We start from the raw sequence: 23,313 nt of genomic DNA, 5'->3' as shown, positions 1-23,313 counted from the left end.
AATCAGGCCCTAAGTACTCAAATTTGGACTTTTCAGGACCTTTTTAACTTTTAGCCATTTGTAACTATTACAAATTGGGGAAAAAAACCCTTAAATAACTGTTCTTTAACTAAACTTCGGTCATGATGGGCGCTTGTAAACCTTAACAATAAAGTGCCCAAAAATGAGCTTCAAAGACCTCAGTGTGTGTATATATATTATTGGCAAGCAAAAGTGGAGTGAGTTAATGGCATGTCGTGTTTGATATTCATTCTGATTTTTACAGAAAAAAATTTGGTCTGTGCTTACTTGAGACCAGCTTTCAGTATCTTGGGGCCAGATGTATCATGCATTTTTCCAATCGAAAACGGGCCCAGTTGGGCCGTTTGCAATTGCGAAAATGTATTTTGGTATGTATTAATTCCAATTTGCGATTCTGTAACTTGTTACCATATTGCAAATTGGAATTGCGACTACCTACTGATTTCGGTATTAGAAAGGTGCGTGTAAATGGCGTCCCTTCCGAAGGTAAGTAGGAATGTTTTGTGACCGAAATGGGGTCGCAAAACATTCACATTTTACTAAGTAGGTGGTAACCCGTTCGCAAACGGGAAGGGGGTCCCCAAGGGGCCCCTTCCTCTTTGTGAATGCATGCAAAAATATTTTTTAAGAGCAGGCAGTGGTCCCACGGACCACTGCCTGCTCTTAAAAAATGAAGAGAAAACTTTTCCTTTTTCCTTTTTAAACGCATCCCGTTTTCCTTCAAGGAAAACTGGCTGCATTAAAAAACATAAAAATAAAAAAAAGATTGCTTTATTTAAAAGCATTCCCAGACATGGTGGTCTGCTGAGCCCAGCAGGCCACCATCCCTGTGCTTATCGCAGTTCACAATGGGTCACAAGTTTGCAGCCTACCTCATGAATATTAATGAGGTAGATCGATTTACGAGCCATTGGGAATCGCTAAATGAAACTCCTGGAGTTTCATACATTCAAATAGCGATTGCATAATTGCTATTCACAGATATTCGCAATTAGGTAATCGCTATTTGAAAAAATGATACATCTGGCCCTTAATCCTTTGCTGTCATCCCTAATCTGGATCTCCACTTTTTGGATAAAAATCCATAGTTTGGGCTCTCTTGTTATGACTCATACTTCCAGTAAACCTATGAAATAACGACAAGTCTATTTAGTGCAACAGTGTGATTTACAAAGGTAATTCAGATTAATCTTGTTTAAAAAGTGTATTTTTGTTGGAATAATTGTACATGGAAGAGTTAATGCCTTCCCTTGACAAATTCTGAGCAAGGCGAGGATGTTCATAAGTATAAATTGGTTACTCAGTCCGTTTGTTTTTTTGCACAGAAGTAAACAAAAAAACGATATATTAATTTTAAGAAATTCCTAAAATGTTGGATGCGCTGTATTTTTAGATGAAAATTAACTGTTGCATTTGCATGTAAATTGTTAATGTACAGGGAAGTCCACCATTGTCCTGCTTTTCTTGTGTTCTGTTTTTGTTTGGGGTTTTTGACAATATTTGGCATTTACAGTACAAGGCACTAAGACGATGATTAGTGGTCCCAGGTGAATATCTAGTTATCATTTGTTTAGCTGAACTATTTAAAACACCTACACTGAAATGCTGCTACAGTTTCCGTAAACATTATTTGAAAACTAAAGTCTCTGCGAGATATCAAAGTTTGGATGCACTGTCCTTTAAAAGTCCCTTTGTAGGGTCATTATGCATCTCTCTGGCATGGTGCTTTTTCAAACAAAATTGATGGTATTTATCTTAAAGGTTTAATGATATAGATGAAAAATGCTTAATGGTAACTGATTTTACAACATTTGTATCCTTGATAAATATGCTTCATAGTCTGATTTAAACCGCAGTGTCTTTCTATTTGTAATTTAAAAAAAATCTTAATCTCCTTTTCATTTAACAATTGTATTTATAATTGAAAGGAACCTGGGGGTTCTGCTACATACTTGTCTCAAGAATCCTTTGAAATGTTATATTTGAGTATTAGGAATCATCCCTTTAAGGCCAGGTAACGTTTAATTTTCCTATTACTGGGATTTTTCTCAATGGAGAATTGTCATGTGTAAGCATATTTCCATGTAATAATTGAATTTGTTTGTGTACATCCTTATTTCTTTTCTATTTTACTTCCAGCTGGATGAAAAGGCAGAAAAGCAAAACTCTGAAACGTTTTCTAGGGTGAGTAATGTTTTGAAATCCAAATTCATTTTTACCAAGTAATTTGCTTGAGTCCTCCCAAATATATGTTAAATGTTGGGTTTGTTGTGTTTTTCTTGAATAGCTTGTTTTCACACATGTATATTGAATTTCATTCATTATTATTAAATAGACTTTATTTCAGCTAGTGCCATAAAAGCAAATAAACAACATTAAAAAACAGTAAATCGTTAAACATTAAAATCCCTAGAACATAGCAGTCAAAGAAATAAAGTAGCACAAAAGCATATTGCCTAGCAGCATATAGAAGTAGCATGTAAAAGAGGCATCACACAAACAAAGCAGCAGACCTCCAAGACATAATTCCATGCAGTGGCATAAGTCGATAGTCCCTTTAAAAAAACACAGCATAACATTTTTGAGATCTTAAAACAGTAGGATGCAACATTGACTCGCATAGGCCTTGGTGACTACTCACTAAAAATAGGTTAGGCAAGCACTTTCTGTCTATGCCTCCACATATTTGTGAGGAAAAGGGAAACAGCAAATACTATTGGTTGAGAAGTATCTGCTTTGAATAACCTAGTAGCTATTATAGGCTAAGATCTAATCTAAGAGGCACTAGTTATGTACTAACAGGTTGGTTAGTAAGGAGTTGAAGGAAACTGTTTTCCACCACTTCTAAATCTTTGATATTATCATGCCCCCAGAGGCCTTCGCCATAAAGGGCCCCTCCTATATGCAGGAATTATCAGTGGGTAGCTAGATCCCTTCAGAACTCTCAAAATACCAGTGTTACAATTGGAGTTGGATCTTCTGGATCTCGGATGTCCATCCAGCGTGCTCACTAAGGGCAAGCCCTAGGTTCTTGTCCAGAATCAGCCCGCTTATGGACACAAACACTGGGGGTCATCACAGAGCTAACCCAACGTTCAGACCTGTACAAAGCAGGCGGTGTCCTGTTGGGCCTTTTTCACGCTCCAAACGAGCAGCTGTAACAAATTGCTTCATCGACTTGGCTCTTATTATAGGCAGAAGAGCTTTGCCATTGGTTTGTAATCACCCACGCTCCCGACACTCTCCCACTGGGGTGCTGCTCTGATCAAATGTAGTAAAGCAGAGATAACAGCACTTAGATGGGAAGAGTCTAGAGGATTACGCAGGGTCCGGATAGCAAGCGGCTGGGGTAGGTATGTGCAGGAGCTGCAAGAATACTGCGAATGTCTAGTGCCTTAGGGGAGGTACCATCATGATAGAGAAAGGGAGTACTGAGCCCCTGTTGGTAAAGATAACGCCCCCCCTTGCATGCTGCACGCCCCCCCCACCACCCTCTGCTTGTCACCCCCCACAAGGGGGCACCTGAGGACAAAAGTAGCTCCGCATTAACGGATCATAAATGTAATGAACTAGTGCCCGATAGACCTCACAAAGGTGCAACTATACTACTATACCATTCTAGTAACATATAGATCTATGTGGGACTATCCACTCCATCCCTTATGCAATGTAATATGCCTGTTTTTATAACACTGATATCACTCATAGCTATGTATCTTCCAGTTTTTGTTTTGCATATATTAAAAACTGTCTGAAAATTCAAGGTTAGAACCAGAAACTCCTGTCTCCATATAGCAACATGTATGTACAGCTCCCTATGCATTGATATATTCAGTATTTGCTTTATACAGTATCACTACGAATGCTTTGCATACCTATTCTGAAAAACAATAAAATGGTTCAAAACTAAACAAAGGGCAAGCCCTATGTATTCAAAAGTACAAACCCTCTATAGAGGGAAGCCATTAAGCATTAGGTTAGATCTTGCCATTGGCAGGGGTTTATAGTGATGTATTTGGTTTTACTGGGGTTGATCTTCATCCCTCTCTGCCTACAGAAAACACCAAACTGGTCCAGCAAGTTTTGGATGCCTAATGGTTGAATTACTTGTCTATTTGTTCTTGGGCATCCAGCGTCTTCATTAGTTTTCAAAAGCTTAGCATCCTTTACTTTATGACCTCTAAGAAAGCTGCACTACAAACCAACTGTGTTGTAATTCTGCCTTTAGATGTAGAAGCGTTTCTAGCAAATAGCATGTAGTTGATTTATTAGGCAGTAGCTCAGTGGACTTCAAACTATTCTGTATTCCATTGAAGAAAGATAATGTAGTGTATGACTGTTTCTAAAATTAATGTTTAGTGCAGTCTTTTGTCATAACATCTCTATCCCTCCCATGTTAGAGATACCATGCCTGATTGTTCAATGGTTTGATCCCTTTAATACAAGAGGTAGGTCCACAATGAATGCAGATGTTCGGACAAGAACATTCTGTGCAAATGGAATGTCTACAGCAAATAATTTGTTTGTATGCCTGAAAGCCATTGGCGAAACAGACTCATTACTAAACCAGCATCTGACCCTGAATAGTGTGGCAACAGAAGCATCACTGAAATTTGCCAAGCTCAGTGTGGTTGAGACTTGAGGTATCATCTAGGTTGTATTGACAGATTCCAAATCTGCATTCCGACCCTTGCTCCCAAAATTAACCCCCTTACTCTAGGACCAGCTCATTAGTCCTGGCCTGAAGCTAAAAGAATGCTAGATGTCCATGCTTTCTCTCAAGCTATTTTGGTAGCTAACATGCCTCCAAATATCTCCCAAGTCTTTACACTTCCTGATTCAGCATGATAATCCTTGACAAAAACATCTCTTACAAAAAAGCAGAAAAGCTATAGTAGGCTCTAAATTCTCCTTTGGGGCAAACAAAGGTTGAGCATCTGAAGTAGCTTCATCCTACATCACGTTTGCAACATAAAATGCTCTTTATTTGACCCAATCATCAGAACAGTCACTGATTCCCATTCTCCAACCTCATACGATCAAAAGTATCCGTTATCAATAAGCTTTAGATTTTGCAGCCATTCTTTCTAATGTGGACGAGCAAACACAATAGAACCAGTTTTCAAAGTGCTTCTTTAGCTACATGTCAAATATGTTAGTTCAAATCCCTAAAAGAAACACCCACAAATCGGTGCTGTACCTCCTCTCCAAATCCCATTTCGAACTCTTGATGGGTTGAACATGAAATGTGTATGTATGTATGTGTGTTTGTATTTGTGTGTGTGTGCAGGATCAGGAGCCCATTTCAGGGCACGCTTTTAGGGTGGTCATCCTCCAGTTTTCTGCTCCTATAGTGTCACGAGATTGTTGGTCAAAGGCACCCAGCTATGGAATACTCTACCTTAGTACCTGTGAACCTCTATTCCTCAATTCCTCAATTCTTCTTTCCCTTGGCTCCTGAAGATGTGGCTTTTTTATGAAAAATCCAACAAGTTTTGCCTCACATACTTCTTTGGTAGATTTCTCCGCCCTCCTCTTTGTGCCATCTGTTTTTTACAAGCATCCGGAGGCTTTTGAAATATGCTGCACCATATAATTTCCAAAATCATTTTGAAGTTAAGCTTTTTTTTCAAATAAGCAAAAAACTGGTTTCTCATCATTTAAACTCACTCAGCTTCTGTATTTTTTAGGTTTAAGTACTAAAACAAAGTATGGCAATTTTGTAATTAATATTGCATTATATATATTGTTTGATAATCAACTTAATTGTGGCATCTCAGAATAGAAATTACTAATGCCTTGAAGGAAAGTTTTCCTTAGATCTGAAAAATCCCAGCAACAAAAATCACTATGCCAATTAGACTAGTGTTAGATAAGACCATGAAGCACCATGGATAACATGGATTGCTAGAAACATTAAATTGTCATATTGTTTTCAAGGACAGTAAAGTTAGCTCTGGAGCACAAAATTCTTCATAAATGAACTGGTAAATGAGAGTCCGTCTTTTATGGAAGAAAAAATATTAGATGGATTTAGCAAACTGAACTCTAGGACAGAGACCCAAACAAGGCAGTACCCCAAGTGTGTTCCTCATCTGGTTTACATAATACCTACCAAGTAAAGCCTTCCTTCAGAATATGATAGATGGCAGAATAGTTAAAAAAAATCAAATCACAAAATATGATTTTTAACAAAGAATGTCCAGTGCGGTAATGAAGAAATAGGCCATATGTAGATGGGGTTTAGCCCAGTGCCTCTTAGATGTATGTTGAAACGCAAGAATTACAATCTAAAAGACAAGGTAAGTGAACAAAATGAGCCCAGCAGAGCAAGATGTGAATGTGGATGATTGAGAGGGCACTTCTAGGAACCGTGAGAGGAAGTTATTAAGCATCTAGCACCTAAATGAGAAGTAGGGTGCAAGGAAAGAGTATCAGATTAAGTAGAATTAGGATTAGGATTGTAATGTTACGGAAACATTTCTAGTTACTAAAAGATTTGAATAAGCCCTCCAGAACCTTATAGTTCTGTATTGAATACCGTGTAAGGTTTTGTGTTCAGGAGAGGTGAAAGCAAGAGGACTGAGCATCAAGGAGTATATGGGCAGAAAAGTATAATGATCTATATTAAAGGTTAAGACAAAGATACATATATAAGCAGTGAAGTGACGGTTGCACTAAAAAATGTACAATAAGAAGTATTTCATAAATGGATAGTGGTATGGCAGTGTTGACACAGAACTCTACGACAGAGGTGCTTTCTGTTATGTCGCATAGTCTGAATATGTAGTTTCAGCAGATCCACTCGTTAGATGAGGAGCGCTTAAAGATTTAAAAAGCCTGAATAGGAAATAGCTTCTTTAGTTTCCCAACAAAATAGATGGCTGATGATCCTACTGGCTAAGACAGTCCTGCTGAACTTGGTGAAAGAATGAAGTGAATTAATTTTTGAGGTAGTTCAGTCACTACGTAAGCAGTTTAAATGGACACTCATTTCAGCATAGATCCCATATAAATGTTTGTGGGTTAACATTGGTATCACCAGTATTCTTGGGGGGACGGGCGGTTAAGATTAGCTACTCAGACATTCCACAGGTTAGTTTGTTTGAGTGTTTTATTCATGCTTAATTATCTAAAAGAGGAGGCGGTGGTGGTGGTTGAACGGGGTGCACTTCCCACACGTTTAGCAATTGTAATCAATAGTAGTTCATGCCGATAATCATGCAGAAATGTGGTGGACTGTGGTGCTATGTGATAGATATGCTCCACTACCCAAGAGCATGAAGTAGTGCTTCAGCAGAAACACCATACATGAAATTAAACACAGAAGCCGCAGCACTCAAAACTAAGTTTGTAATAAACACGTCCTCCAGTTACGTTGGTTGTGGTGGATTCCTTTAATTTGCAAGATATGGGCATCAAAGTAATCAGTTGAGCATTGTTCCATAAAAACAGCCTGAGCATTGTTCCATAAACACAGCCAACACGTGTTTCGTCACAACAGGTGACTTTTTGAAGGGTCCTTTTGCAAACATCCTTGAAAGAAGTAGACCTTGAAATTAGTGTAGCCAGTCAACAATCCAAGCATCTATGATCCCTGTATTCTTAGCAATAGCACTGTTGTATGATCCTGTACTACCTGCACAATCTTGCTGTTTATTGCCTGAGGTAGTGCTGTTTGAGGATTTTTTGCATTTTCTACTGGCCCTCATCTAAAACCTTGTCAGTCTTAACATATGATTGCAAATCTTGGAATGGGCAGGAAAGACTAATAGAAGAAAGTAAAATGTTGAAATTAATACAGATGAAATGCAAAATTGACAAGTCATGTGAAATCACATTTTCTGAACTAACTTTGGCTTTTTGGAAAGTTGTTAGTAAATTTGTGCTTATTAAATGCACAGTTTGCAACTATTTTCTCAAACTTTTCTTTGATCTGTTGAACCCTCAACACTTCTAGTGACGATCATGCTTGCTTGGCATACTTTGAAATTTATGTATTTTTACCGGAAACCTTATTGTGAGAGGACCCTCATGGCGGTTGTTTTGCTTCAGGCTTCACTTACACTTTTGGAGTAGGTTTTTACACCTAACCACTAGCCAATCCAACTAACAAACTTGCATATCCCCTGCTCAAATTAACTCATAATACTAATATTGTAGTCCTATTTCCCTATACTAATCCACCATTAATTCCTCTTGGGTTCCAAAGTAGCGTGCTACTCGCTGAAAAGTGCTTCAGTGACTCGCCAGGGGTAGTAAGCGCTATATAAATACAATTACAATAGATCACCAACTGCCCATATCATCCTAATAAATGTGTAGTTGCAAAACATTCCTATTAACCATAAACATTATTGTGATGTAATAAATATATTCTAAATATCAATTCACCAAGATTAATTGTTCTATAGAAGAGGTTGACTTACCAAAGAGGGAAGCTATTCGAAATGCCTGTGATCCTGCCCCCTCCACCACCATGCTGCCAGTGATTGAATAAAGACCCAAAAAAAAAAAAATGCACACACCACCTACCACTGTACATTTTGTTAATTACTACACGTTCTGATGTGAAGAGGCATATGTTGGGTGAAAGGTAGTGTTAACTAAATGGTTGCTTCCAAGGTAAAATATTGTACTAACAAAAGGTTAAAATAAATCCAGTAAGTGTCTATGACCGCAAGCATTGGAGTAATTGTAACACCTACTGAATACAGATCATTATAAATAATGACAGATGATTGTGAAGCTAACCAATTAGAATTATTTACGAAATTAATTATAGGATATGCTGTGTACTCCCAAAGGCCTAATACCTACTAGAATAAATTCTGCTAGGCAAGAAGGCTCTTTTGCAACTAAGAGGTGTTCTGGATGATAATCAAGTTGAGAAAACCCATTGTCAAAGCTAGTTTCTGTGAACAAACAATCCTTCTGATATTAGGAATGAAGGCATTGATGAAAATATATTTTATTTCAAATGTTTAGTTGACGCAGTTTTTTGTGTGATAAGATATTTTGTCATTTTTTAATTTTCTTTGTCCGTGAGAAGTTGTTAAGATATCCCTAAATCTACCCATCTGATCTTCTACTATTTCTGCCTCATCAACCCCGTTTGCTTCTGTTTTCTTGTCAAAAATGTCACTTAATTTATATCTTATTTAATGTTGGAAGTGTTGTTCCTGTTTTTCAGTTGACTTTTTTTTTTTTTTGCTTTACATTTCAACCCATATTCCATATTGGGTCTGTCACGTTTATCTGTGTTTTTCCCAGCAGTTTGCTGATTCACCCACATTTTCTTTTCATGAGAACTAGTTTTGTTTTTTTACAATTGATTACAATTTTTTCAGAACTTATTTTAATTACATACAGTTAACCAAGAAAAGGTTCAAATCCTTTAAGCTAACTCAAGCTGCTTTACTGTCTGTGTGAAAATTATTCAAAATCATTGATTTTCAAAATTACTAACCTGTTTAGCATATCACATTTTAGTGTGTGTGTGTGTATGTGTATATATATATATATATATATATATATATATATATATATATATATATATATATATATCCATTCAACAAGCTTAATTCATTCATTGGCATATTGATGTTGTTCATAATTTTCTTCTCATTACAGTACACAGCGTGGGGCAGTAGGTTAGCCCACCTCGGCCGTTGGTTAACCTCATGAGTGACCCCCTCTGTTCTTTCACAAAGATAATATCCACATAAGCTAGTTCCCTTCAGTACAAGGTACTACTATGGAAACTGTGCTTTGTGAGCCCAAAAACACAGTTTGCTTTTGCCCAATGTTAATATTTTGTACATTGGCAAGGGCCCAGCATCCCCCTAAAAATAACATTTTTCAAAAACCTTAACAAAACAGGCAGTGACAAACCTAGAAGTCAGGGCGCTAAAACCACACACATTGACTTTGCCAATGCTTTTCAAAATTTAATTAATTTCTAAAGACATCAAAATGTATTTTTATTTTTATCTATATTCTAGAATTTGTTACTTGACATGATGCATACAATGCACTTTTACTTAATACAGTTTCGAGAGCCTTTCTTTAAATGTCTTTTGTTCTGTTACTTTTAGCCGTCGTCTAGGAATGCTAACTCTGGACTGCCTGGATCTTTTACTCCCCTCAGTGGGTCTTCCTCAAGACGCGGCAGTGGTGATACGAGCAGTTTGATAGATCCTGATGCTTCTTTAAGTGAACTACGGGTATGTTTTTTTTATATTTAAGAATTTTTAACATTGCACATATTGTGATGTTTTAAGTACAATTGGAACATACTAGAAGATATTCTTTCCAATACAGGGCACCTCCAACTATGCATGATTTCTATTAGAATGCTTTCTGAATTACAGCAGTCCTTTAGAAGGTCATTTGAGGCAAACCTATGGTTGGCAACCGTTTCCTCTAATGCAGAATTTCCAGAGTTTCTCTGTAAAGTGAATGTAATGAGATATGTTGACATAAAGGGGTTTCTCAAGAGATAGCAGTTCAGGACAATCTACTATATGGTTGAAGCAGGCAGCATTATTTATTTAAATACTCTTCTCTTGTTCTTTAAAGATTGTTTCATTTTCTGAACTACTGAAGTATGTGTTTAAAAGGAACTGTTTAAGCACATTTTCCTTAAAATACATATTACAATTGTTTTATTTCTTGTCCTACTTGAAGTGTGTCTTTAAAAGACACTCTTTAAGCACAATCTTTTTCCATATATCATTGTCACAAACAGTAAATGTTTGTCCACCCACAGATGATTATTTGCATTTTAAGCACCCTCACCCTAATTTTCAACAAGAGGGGGGCACTGAACAAGCAAGCGTGTTTTTGAAGGGCTCAATCAGAGCGTGAATGAGTAGATGTCATGAATCAGTGGTTGTGATCAACCCAGTTACTTGGCATACATCTGCAGTATTTTAACTTCATCTTCAGCAAACACAAAGTAAATTTTCCTTAGAGGAAGCTTGAGCATTGAACCAGAAACAATATTTCTGTTGTTATTTGGAATTGCTGTTAAAGAATTTGAGGCAGTAAGAATCAAATGGTTGTACGATATTTCACTGTGGAAAACTCCCAGACTGACGCTTTGCATTGGCGAGTTTCCCTGTAATGAGTAAGCTGTTTTATTGTCCCTTGTATTTTTATTTTTCTCCTCATACCTGTTTTATGTTGTCAGGATTTCCTGGAACTGTTTGTTTTTCCTGGAGAGAGAGCATGTCTGCATCAAGTTGTGTGTAGGGGTGGGGTTGGGCTTTTTTTCTGACATTGGCTCTGCATTAGGTCTGCCTCTCATTTATGTTTTTTATGTGTGGTCCCTCTCCTCACTGTCTACTCATTTGGAAGGTGATTGAGACCCCCCAAACCTTTCCCCAAAAACCTTGCCCCAATCTTGTTCTCTTCTTTATTTTATTACTCAGTCTGCTGCATTAACTCTGTGATATCCTGCACTGAAGGTGAGAAATTGCCAGACAGCGTATTAACTCCTTAATATGTATTTTAAATTTGAATCCTTGCAAATAGAATATGCGACTGTCGTAAATGTTTTGCTGTGTTGGTGTTAACATTTCCTAAGCACTATGAAAGCTTTTTGTAGCCTTGGCAAGAGCAAAATGTTAAAACATGTTTCTACTTGTCATGGGAAAACCTGACATTACCATCTAATTGTAAATTGCTTTTAAGTGAGTATCATGGTTTGCTTTCTTTAGTGCCATGTCATTGCATTTCAAAATATGATCAAAGTTTAACCATATCAGATTGCCAACTGCAGGCATTTCTCAGATCAGTAAGTACAGCTATGATTAAGACAGATAGATATGGCTCACTATTATGACCTAGTTTTCTTGTTGTTTAATCTTCCTCATCTCTGTGTCCCGTTTTTAGGTTGAGTGTGCAAGAGCTCTGCCCTGTTGTAATTTATCTGTGGGCTTTTAACCACGCCCACCACACACCCATCGCTATCTCTCATTCTTGGGTTTGCCTTTAAAAAGTCCTTTGTTATCATTGGTAAATGCTTTATGTTTGTCCCTCCTTAGAGCGTTTTTTTTACCGCCTTGGCCAGCAACCCAGGTACATGGATTGCCGATACGTTTGACTGCAAGCAAACTTCTTTTTCATTTTGTGGCTCTCCTTCTGCGCTCATTGCGCTTTGAATCTGCTCTTGTATGTCAACTGTTTTACTTTTCATTTTCAATTTATGTGGTGAGAAAAGTCCAGTTAGGAATTTAAAACACTAATAGCTCTAACTCGAGCAAATGCAGGACCCGTTGCATTGCAAATGCTAGTTTCTTTTTCTTTTGAAGATGTGCTGGTAATTGTACTTTAATATGCTTTTGTAACTTGGGGCCTCATTACAAGTCTGGCGGTCACTTGACCGCCAGACTCTAGGATGGTGGTCAGAGTGCCATATAAGGACCATGGCAGTTGTGCCGCTGCAGGCCGCCAGCTCTGCCAGGATCAGAGATCCTGGCAGTCTTGCAGTTGCAGTGGTCTGGCAGTTGCGGCGGTCCTAATCCGCCAGGGCTGTGCTGCAAGCAATACTGCCCTGGGGATTACAACCTCATTCTCCTCCAGCCTTTTCATGGCGGTGGTATGGCACTGCACTGCACTGAAAAGGCTGGCGGCGAACGGGTGCAGGGGCCCACCTGACCAGCACCTTCGCAATGTTGACTGTCTGGTTTGCAGACAGTGAACGTTGCGAGGGTGCTGGTGCACCCTCCATCCTACAGCATTGCTGCTGCCTCGATTATAAGCCGGAGACAATGCTGTAGAATGTTTCCTGCTAGGCAGGCGGGTGGAAACGTAGGTTTCCAGTACTGTTTAGAAATGTGTACTAACCACGACATGGGGTATCTTCATACTTTTCAAATTCCACCTAAAATGTTCTGAATCCCAGTGTGTTTCAAAGATCATATTTGGAATGTGATTCTATATTTCTATCTTTGCCGAATGGGTTAACACACTCAAGGTGCTTTCTCTGTAAATTATTATTGGATGGTTCAGTGGCAGTACGTAGGTATTTTTGCAGCAGTGCAGTCATCTTTCACAATGACACAATTCTTAGTGTCTAACTTGTAGTTTTTGAAATAGAGAGTGGCGAACTGCCAAATAAAACGCAAATTGTGTAACTATGTAGCTGTGTCATCTATACAAGGTTTTTGTGTTCATGGGACCGTTCCATTGCTCTTTTATACCCTAATCTATATACTGCCATTGGTGCCGTAAAAATAGGACTGTTCGTTATCTATCTCTCTCTCTCTCTCTCTCTCTATATATATATATATATATATATATATATATATATATATATATATTCAGTATTGTTAATGCTGTAGCATAGTTAAGTGGACTTACTGCAAAATTACATGAAATGACACCAAATTACCTAAAATACATATCACTCAAAACATTACCCAAGCGATTTGTTCAGGTAAAAAAAAAAAATTTGATAATGTATTTTTGATATGATTCCGGTTGCTTGTGCTCAGAACTTTGCTGCTCATGCACAGATTTGTAATTTTACACTCAAAAATTACCTAAATGGTACAAATATCTGCCTGAAATGCTGCTTGGGTTCTAAAATTACCTGAAAATAACATTTCACATTAAAATAAGGTGTTGATGGCATAATCTGGGTAATTGTGTAAATTTAATTACACAAAAGTACACTAGTTACTGCAGTATAATTACAATTTTTGCCAGACCTAATTGTAATGTTTGCATACCAGATATGGGACAAAAAAGATTTGCACATGAATCAAAAATGACATCATAATTAACATTTAAGCAAAGCAGATCTGTAGAGACTAGATCAATCAATGCAATGATAAATGGAACTGGATCAGACTAGTGAAACAATCAGAAAGTTGCCAAAATTTCAACATCACTGTCAACATCTGGTTACATTCAATATGAATACATGTGTAGTAAAATACTCCTTCTGTGAATGTCATTTAGCCCAGCTTCACGCTATAAATCCATGGCTCTAGAGAATAAGGAGTATTCTAAACCTATGTTGGTACCTTTTGAGTTTTTTTTTTGTTTTTTTTTTTTTGTTTGTTTTGTTTAAAATGTCACTTTTTAACAATACAACTCTAAGTGAACAAATATTTGTATAGGGAAACTATGTTTAAGAATTAATATTTAAATGTGCTGAATAACAAAAAATAATAAATCTATAGTCTGTATTAAATATAACATTACTAGATACAGTATATTACTAGCAAAACAGCTTCCTTTTAGATGATAAATATTGGTGTGAAGATAACCTATATTAGAGGTACAAGTAAACATTGCAAAGCGAAGGCAGATTAATATGTAATAATCTAACGTATAGTATTTAATCTAAGTAAATTAGATTGAAACTGTCAGTATTACGCTAAAACCTAAGGGTAGTTAGAGGTACATAGTGGCTTTGGAAAGTATATATTTTGTATATTAAGTAATACTGGGTGGTAAAATGTTCAGTTAGACCATAAAACATCTCCCTGTAGGCCATTCCTCCAGGCTGGAAGGCAGTGGATAGTAGTTTATTTAATTTACAGTTTTTATAATAGTTTTTAAAGTTTTCCTCTCAGTAGTGAACTACAGTGTAACTCTGACAGACTATCTGCTAAAATACTTGATTTTGGTGGTTTGTAATGTAAGTATCATACATTTTTACCAAGTCTTTTGCCAATAATTCCATGACAGTATACGCCCAAGAGTATGTATAACAAAGAACCTCTTACAGAAGAGCAAGTCAAAAACTAACCTCAGTAGATGTTTTTGTTTGGTTAATCAGCCTGGTTTTAAAAGGAAAACAAGACTTTCAGAAGTTTCATTGGCTTTAAATGTGGAGTCATTCAGGTCATTCTCACAATCAAGTTCAGTTTTGGTTTTCACTCTGTGTATCCTTACCACAGTCCAAAGATTATAAATGTTGAAGGCTTTTTGACTAACCACATATTGATAAAATAGATTGTCACCAGCACCAACTTGTCCTGTAAAAAAGTGGTGTATGGCGGTTGCACTGAAAGTGCCTTGACGTTACTCTTGCTAAAAGGTGACATAATCATGATAAGTTACTTCTCAAAGTCAGAAGACACAGCAATCAACTATGCAGTGGCTCATTGGGTGTACACATTATAAATGTGAAGACCAATTTAAGGTCCCACTGTGGCATCACAAATGCATTGGGAAGTGACGTGTGAAACCCCTAATGAATCCCATCACAACTGGTGATTTAAATAAGGATGGTTGGTCCAGCAAACACAGAAAAGCCCGACACATACCCTATAATAGCCCCCACTGCAAGGCCTTGCTGGTCCAAAGATAACCCAAACACAAGGATGTCCGACAGCTTTGCTTGTGAGAGACCAACCTTACGAGTGCCACACTAAGCCACAAATTAATCCCAGCACCTGGCATGAATGGATTATGCGGAAGGGTGTCTGGTGGTCAAGATGAAATCCACCAGCTCTTGTGACAGTTGGTTGCTGCTGCTCAGTCTCCATGCATCTAGTTATAGATTACTTAGGTTTGGGTTAAGGACTCTGTCCTGTTGCTGCGACAGAAGATGCTTGTGAAGTGGTAACTTGATTGGAGGACTAGTGCTTCTTCTGGTTACCACAATTTTCAGGTCCAGTCTGGAGCACTAGAATGACTTAGGCCGGTATTGATCTTTCTGAGAGCCAGAGGCATGGATGGTAACGGGTCCAGGAGTCCCATGTTCCATTCTAAATGGAATGCATCTCCTAATGAGTGTTCTTGCAGAAACCCCAAAACACAAAACATTCAACCTTGCACGTTCTTGACAATGACATAAAGATCTAGGCAGGACTCTTCCCAATGTCTGAGAATGCCAACCTCAGGATCTAGACGTCAGTTGTGATCTGCTACATGTCACTACTCAACCTGCCCACCCTAACAGGTTTTTCAAGATGAAGGAAGTGTCCTGACGCTCCAACCAGCTGCAGAGGCGCAGAGCCTCCTGGCGTAGGGCCCAGTATCTCACTCTGCCCTGCTCATGCCAGTACAAGATGGTAGTGGAGTTGCCCTAGGGAACCTGCACCAGCTTCCACCTGTTGGATGTCAGGAAGTCCTTCAAAGGCCAGATGAATGGCTTCAAACTCCAACAAATTGGTCTTCAAAAGAAGCTTGGCTCCATATCAAAGTTCTCTAATCTCCACCTGCCCCAGATGGCCTCCTTAACCTAGCAGCGACGTCCATCACCGTAGTCAGTTCTAGGAGGGGGAGGCTGGGTGGAGAGAGGGGCCTGCCAGTGTATCATTATAGTTCCAGCAGCCATTTCTGCATGTTGTGAGCTATCCCCTCCAAAATATGGATGACCTCGTTAGGTTTCCTTGATCCTGGGCCCCTTGGAACTTTAGTTCCCTCACATTTGTAGTTAGCAGTGTGTGGAAATATTTCTTAGTAGTTTACAACTGGAGTTAACATTTGTTTTATGTCATAGAAGAATTTTATAAATTGATTAGCTGTGTATCCTATTAGTTTATAGGTCACGTAACTCAAAAGATTTAATTTATGTGTGAACATCAACAGACATTTCATATAAAGTTTTCATTGGTGAAGTTCCTATACATAGTGTTTTGTCAGTTGCAAGTATGTTTATTTTCCTTTGTTTGTTCGTTTTCTTATAATTGGTTCATTCCATATGCCTTACAGGATATCTATGATCTTAAGGACCAGATACAAGATGTAGAAGGGAGATACATGCAGGGACTTAAAGAACTAAAGGTATCAGGGCCCATTCCTCATACCCCACCCCAAGCATGCATTCTGTCTGTGCAAATATGGTTGATGGTAATTTCACCAGTTCTTCTAACTTTCTGAAAATTGCTTTACTAACTTTTCAAAATGTATCTGTAAAGCATGTGCTTGGCTTACAAAGTGCGACATGAGATGACTCACGTATATCGTGCTGTTCTTAATACTTTTTAGTTAAGTAAAGTAAGTTTCCCTCTAGAGGTTTACTCATTCTGTCTGTCACTTATATCGCATCGAATACAAGGGAATAACTGTTGAGGTGAATCTTGTGCATTGCCTATTGCATCATTTTTATAAAAGTCTTCATATTTAGTTACTCCCTAATATTGTATGACAATACAATTTTAAAAATTACCACCAAAGCAAGACGCCTGTTCTCAAATAACTTAGATTCCTTACGTACATGAACTTAACTACCATTTACAGTACAGGGAGTCCCTTCAAGTAAGAATGTTGAGCTTTATAGCGAGTATTTCTGAAGTATTTTTGTTGCCAAAGTCTACGTTCTGTGTTTGTTATGAATTTCTGCCGTTCACAATCTGTTTTTAACGTTTGACATAAGGACACCAAATGTTTTTGGCCTATCCTGGAATAACTGCAGAATGTAATTGTCATTACATTTTAAACATTGTAATCTGTTTAGTGGAGATGTGTTCTCAGTGTCAGTAGATGACTATTGTATTGCTACATTCGAAGATGGCTTAGTTATTACAGGAGTGGCGGCCCTTCAGTCAATAAGTGATCACTCTTTATGGGATTCAAGTTGCTTAATTAAATATTTTTTTAACTACCTTCTTTTGCTCTTTGATCTGCCTGGTCTTAGATACTGTGTAATGGGCTGGGCCTAAAAATGTCTCATTTGCTGTGCATCGAATGCCAATTGATGTGATAACAAAGATATGCTCACACTTTTATATCAGATGTAATGTTGAAGACACTGGCGTCAAATAGCGCTGCACTATAGTCTTCAGTAGAATCTGTGGTTGCAATACCTATTGCAGATGTGAAATGCTAAAACCTAACTCTTTGCCTTCTTTTGAGGATCAAACTGAGCTCCTTGCCAGTCCAGAGGAGCCAAAGCTTGACAGCTGCGTTGTTGCTTCATTTTCAAAAATGTTTTTTATTGTTTTATTATAATTAGCCATCTTTCTCAGCGAAGGCATAGGTAAGTATACCTCCTTCGTTGCAGTTTGTATACTCTGCCACAGCAGTATCATCAAAAATTGAATTGCTTTGAAATTACTAAGAGGATAGGAAGGTAACAGTACTGTGACACCTCTGTGTAATAAAGACTGGAGTAAGTGATGTGGGCATTAGCTGTGCTTTCTCATTGCATTCCTTGGGACGATATTCTAAACATTAACAACATTTTCGTTCATGGCAACATTCTCTGATGCTGTGTTTAGGAACTATTGAAGTAACAAAACAGCAGAACTGAAAACTGCAGTGCTGAAAGTGGAAGTAGTTTTTCACCGCATGATAGTATGGGTGGCCATGAATGTTTACTGAGGGGAACGCTTGAGCCGGTTCATACAAGCAAAAGGCCTGTTAATCTGATGCCCCTTTCCACTAGTAACCAAAAAAATCAAAAGCCAGAAATAAGGATTATGAAACGAGATCACCTTTACAGCTTTCCTAACATTTAGGAAATGTAAACGAGCAGTGCCAAAAGATCTAAACCAAGGGATGGTAGAGCAGTGTCCGTTCAAGTAAAACTCTTGTCTTTTGCACATTGGGTGGGCTAAATTAAGATAAACATGACAGCAGATTTATTAATCTGCTCCAGTACCTGTAATTGGAGCATATTGTACTACTCTGAAAACCAACGAAAATCCCATAAGGAACATTATTGTGCTCTCAAAAAGCTAGAGTCAAGCAGTTTGCGAATGCAAAAACACCTTTTCTTATGTACATGCCCAAATTGCGATTCGGTACCTGTTACTGAATTGCAACTTGGGTTTGCAAAATGGTATTTGGAAGGCATGTGTTTGGAAAGTCCCTTCCAAGGACCATTTTACATTGAGTTGGCAGTAATATGCGTACATACCAAAGTTGGTGGTAACCCATTCGCCTTGGGACCCCTTCCCCTTCCCTGCTCTTAAAAAAAAAAAAAAAAAAAAAAAAATTAATCTTTTCATTTTTTGCTTTTAAATGTATCCAGTTTTCCTTTAAGGAAAACAGGCTGTATTAAAAAAAAAAAAAAAAAAAAAAAGATTGCTTGATTTAAAAGCAGTCACAGACATGGATGTTGGTTTGCTGACCACAGCAGGCCACCATCCTTGTGATTGCAGCAAATCCTAGTGGCTTACAAATAGCGCCTTACCTCATTAATATTCATGAGGTAAGTGTATGTGCGACCCACTATGAACCACTAATGGGCCAGATATCACTTTTGTACGTTTGTAATAGTGATTACCAAAAACAGTGCTATTTGGTAATCTCTATTACCAATCTTTGTACATCTAACCCAAAGATCATCATTGAGGCTAACTACTTCCAAATATTGCAGAAATTAATAATGTTTAGTACATCGATGGACCTAGCATCAGCCAAGTTTAGCTCAACACCTAAACACTTTTCACCATGAATCCCAGGACTGAAGACTGCTGGACCCCATAAGGGATCGCCCATCTGAAATTCTTGGATCACGACCACCATGAATAAATTCCAAGTGATCATCTTATGACTTGAATATTTCCAGTCAGTGTAGTTGTTCCACAGCTGAGTTATCTGCACCATTGTGGCACTCATACAGAGACCAAGTCATTCATTCAGGCTCCTATGCATCAACCTTCAAACACCATCTCAGACATCATGGTCTACCATCAAAGGGATTGATAAAGGATGAACCAATTTTGCAGTCACCAGCACCTGGTGATAAGGGGGGAAATCACTATTTAAAGTTAAAATGGATTGAGCATTGGCCTAAAAGGTTTGTATCAAAATATCTTGGCTGGGACAAGGTTGTTGGGGATCTAGAGGTTAGAGTGAACACAATGAATGTATTTATTGACGATAAGTGATCGGCTATTTTTCGCCAGCCTCAGTGTCTCAATCGGGTGAAGAATTCGAGGACAGTAAGGCTCCAACCCTGTAAAGGAATCACACAATGAAGATGTGTTAATCACAGCAGGGATGCTGATGAGAAAATGTATATGTGATGTAAATGAGCTGTGTGAGTGAGTGCCACATTATAATATATTCAGAAAGAAAGGGGAACTGAATAAAATGCATGGAAAGCCTCTTATAAAGCACAGACAGCTGCCTCCAAGGACGTGTCCCAGTGCTGAGCTAACTAAACACATGTACTAGACTACTTTTCTCCAAAAAGACATTTTTTAAGATTAGATTTAAAATCATCCTTTGCTTCAATTTCTCGGTAACACCTGAGTAAAGAATTCCACTGCTTAGCAGCCAGGACATAGAAAGATCTTCCTCCTGCTCTAGGTTTGTGATCAAAGGAGTCTGAACAAGTCTGACTGGTAGAGCAAAGAGTTCATAAACTCAAAGTCTTTCCTAGAAGCACTAAGGGCCTTTTTCTGTAAGGCTCTATGATGTATTGTTAACGCTTTTAATTTAATTATTTGCTGAATCCAGAGCCACTGCATGGATTGCCTAATGAGGGTGTTCACAATCAAGTGTGCTATTCATTCTGCACTAATTAAAGCGGTTTTCACAGCCCCTCTAGTGTCCTTAGGTATAAAACTTTGGCATAGTCTAATCTAGCTCTATTCAGTGCATGAACAATGCCTTTCCGTGTACGTGCTGGGTGGAAATTGATGCTCTTTTTCTAGAAGCTTCAGGATCAAATAACAAATAGCCATCAAGGACCGCACTTCAGTTTTGAAAAGACAAGTCTTTGTCAAATGCGATCCTTTAGTTTTTTGCCACATATGCAGTTATTGAAGGTTCCCCCAAGCCAGCTGGCCATAATTTTCTGATATCTGGGGCCTCCGACTTGCAAAGGTTTAAAATCTCCAACATTTCTGAATTAAGCTTCAGACAGCTACTGTGCATCCAATTGACAATGGCCAAGAAACAGTCCTGAAATTTAGCAACCGTAGACTCAAGTTGCCGAAAGGCAAGCATCAGTTGCATGTCTTCGGTATAAGACATTATATTGAAAGCATAAGGCTCAACTTCTTTGGCCTGTTGGGCCAGGTAAATATTGAACAATGTAGGCCTCAGTGTTGAGCTCTGCTGTATGCCACATCTCATTTTCCTAAAGCTTGAGGTATACAGAGCTTAATGGACTGCTTTTTCTCTATTCAACAGAAAGGATTTAAACCAGAGCCATGCTTTTCCCACAGTTCACACATCTTTGAGTCTTTCTGGAAGGATCTAGTAGGAAACTGTCAAACGCGGCCAAAAGATAAAGCAGAATGAGAATTGCTTTTTCCCTTGATCAAGTTAAGACCTGATAAATTCTGTGATCTCTAATACAGCAGCATCTTTAAGAAACTCAGAATGAAAGCCTGATTGAGCAGGATGAAGGATTCCATTATTGTCAATAAACTGCATGATCTGGTAACTTAGCAGTTTCTCCAGCATTTACCTCAATGCTGGTAGTAAAAAAATCGGTCTATAGTTACTTAGGTAACTAGAGTCTGCATTAGCTTTTCTTCAATGATGGCCATACCAGAGCCTTTTTCTAAGCTAGCAACACCCCTCACCCATCTAACAAGAGATTAAATAGAGTGTTCACCGCACAATTAACGGAGGGAGCAGCACAAACTAAACACTTGGAAGGAGAGGGGTCAAAAGGAGAACCCAATTTCAATTGAAAAATTATTGCTTCCGAGTCAGCCAAGGAGATCTTCTCAAAAGCTTTCAGTTTGACCCTGTTTCAGGAAATTTCCTCTGGCTCCTCCTTAAGAGGGCTTCCATTCTCCTCCATCTTAAAGCTAGCATAGATGTGTTCCACCTTTTCCTGAAAATATAGGGAGAGATTGTCACAAACTTTGAGAGGCTGGAATGGTTTGCTAATAGTCCCAAAAAGTCTTAATTATTTGAAAAAAAAAATTTGCAATTTCTTTAGCAACTACATCTTCCTTGCTAATATTTTTGTGAAATGTCTTGAGGCCTTCCCTATATAATAACTTACTTTCTTGCAAACTGACAGTTATTTTACATATATATATATATATATTTGTTTTTAAATTAAAACATAAATATTTTTTAAAAAGCCTGAGTGGAGTGAGCAGACTCATCCGGACACCCCCACTTCTGTCTCTCAACCTCCTGAACAAATCAAGAGGAAAAAAGAAGGGAGATAAATGGTAAGAGCAAACAGTAGCAAAAGAGTTGATGAGTCATTCACACCAAAAGTTAACAGATGCCCATCCTGGCCAGTATAGCAGGAGCAGGGCTTTCTCTTTGAACGCAAACATATAACTGGAGAATCGAATTAAAAACTGCTCTGGACAAGCAAGTACTCATTCTTAGAAAAGTCCAGAGATGCAGATGAGCACTGTCTTGCCGTTTCTGCTCTAGAGCTTATAAGGGAGTTAAAACTGCATTCTGCCCAAGGGCTCAAGAGCCAGTCCACCTCAGTCAGAGCTGTTGTGCTGCAGGAAATGAATGAAATCCAGGCATTGGAAGGAGTGCAGTCAGAACCAGATTAAACAACCATTCTGATGAAAATTCACATAATCTAGTCCGAAACCAAATCCAGAGTGTAAAGATCTATCAGTGCAGTCATATCCATAGTGAAAATTAATTTGACAGTTCTTTACTTGTATGAGAATGTGGAAGTATAGGAAATCTGCATGGTCACCCCAGATTTTTTTGACTTTGTGGGACAGTATTGTTTCTGGGTTTACAACTCTGCGCTTCATCCCTGCTAACCGGTAATAAAGTGGTGTGCCTTGCCTTTAAACTAGGTTAAATTGGCTTAGTCTTATTTGAATCCTTTAACTTTCCTATATGTCACTAGTACATGGTTTAGAAAGTGGGCCAGTGGCCTAGAAGTTAAAATATCAATTGTGGAACGGAACAACTTTTGTCTCTCCACTACAATGGCAGTGCAAGCATGGCTACATTCCTACCCTATGTAGCTTGGCTGCTGCAGTATAAAGCTACAGTGCGATCTGTTAAAATAACCCTTTTTTGACCAGCAGAAACCTTCCTTTCAAATGTAAATAAACCACACTTATGTAAGCCTTGTAGTTCACAAGGTAGGCTGCATGGTATTTAAACATTTTAAAAGTGGGTCGTATTAGAACATTATTATTAGTTTGTCCTACATGAGTCCTCTCTGACCTGAAAGGGCAGAGATAGCGCCCCAAAATATGCAGGTGGGGTCCATGGGCCTCCTTTTAACAGCACAGTGTCAAATCCTACTTGACATGTATGTTGAACCACTTGTGGCGCACTTAAAAGGCAGAGGACAGTATGCCAAGAGAATCCTTGTGGGTCTCCTGTCTGGTTGCCTAAGTACTCCGCTTTGTCCTACAAGTCTTCTGTCTCTCGGTTTGTGTGGAAACAGTCCCTGCTTCAAACTGGATTTTA

General features: G+C 38.3%; 1 protein-coding gene across 11 annotated transcripts in view; it reads left to right on the top strand.

Annotated features, from left to right (window-relative positions):
* The window catches only part of LRRFIP2 (LRR binding FLII interacting protein 2), a 291,111-nt gene that overhangs the window by 144,292 nt on the left and 123,506 nt on the right, over positions 1-23,313 (top strand). For 8 of the 11 annotated variants that reach the window (XM_069215036.1, XM_069215027.1, XM_069215017.1 and 5 more), the window contains 3 exons: positions 2,161-2,205; positions 10,119-10,247; positions 16,702-16,773. In XM_069215036.1, the coding sequence (XP_069071137.1) occupies positions 2,161-2,205; positions 10,119-10,247; positions 16,702-16,773 (246 nt within the window). The remainder of the gene's footprint in view (positions 1-2,160; positions 2,206-10,118; positions 10,248-16,701; positions 16,774-23,313) is intronic. The other 3 variants (XM_069215054.1, XM_069215109.1, XM_069215091.1) reach the window with 1 other exon arrangement.

Source organism: Pleurodeles waltl, chromosome 2_1, assembly GCF_031143425.1.
Source record: "Pleurodeles waltl isolate 20211129_DDA chromosome 2_1, aPleWal1.hap1.20221129, whole genome shotgun sequence".
Taxonomy (NCBI): domain Eukaryota; kingdom Metazoa; phylum Chordata; class Amphibia; order Caudata; family Salamandridae; genus Pleurodeles; species Pleurodeles waltl.
The sequence above is the reverse complement of the archived record's forward strand: the minus strand, read 5'-3'. Positions and strand labels throughout refer to the sequence as shown.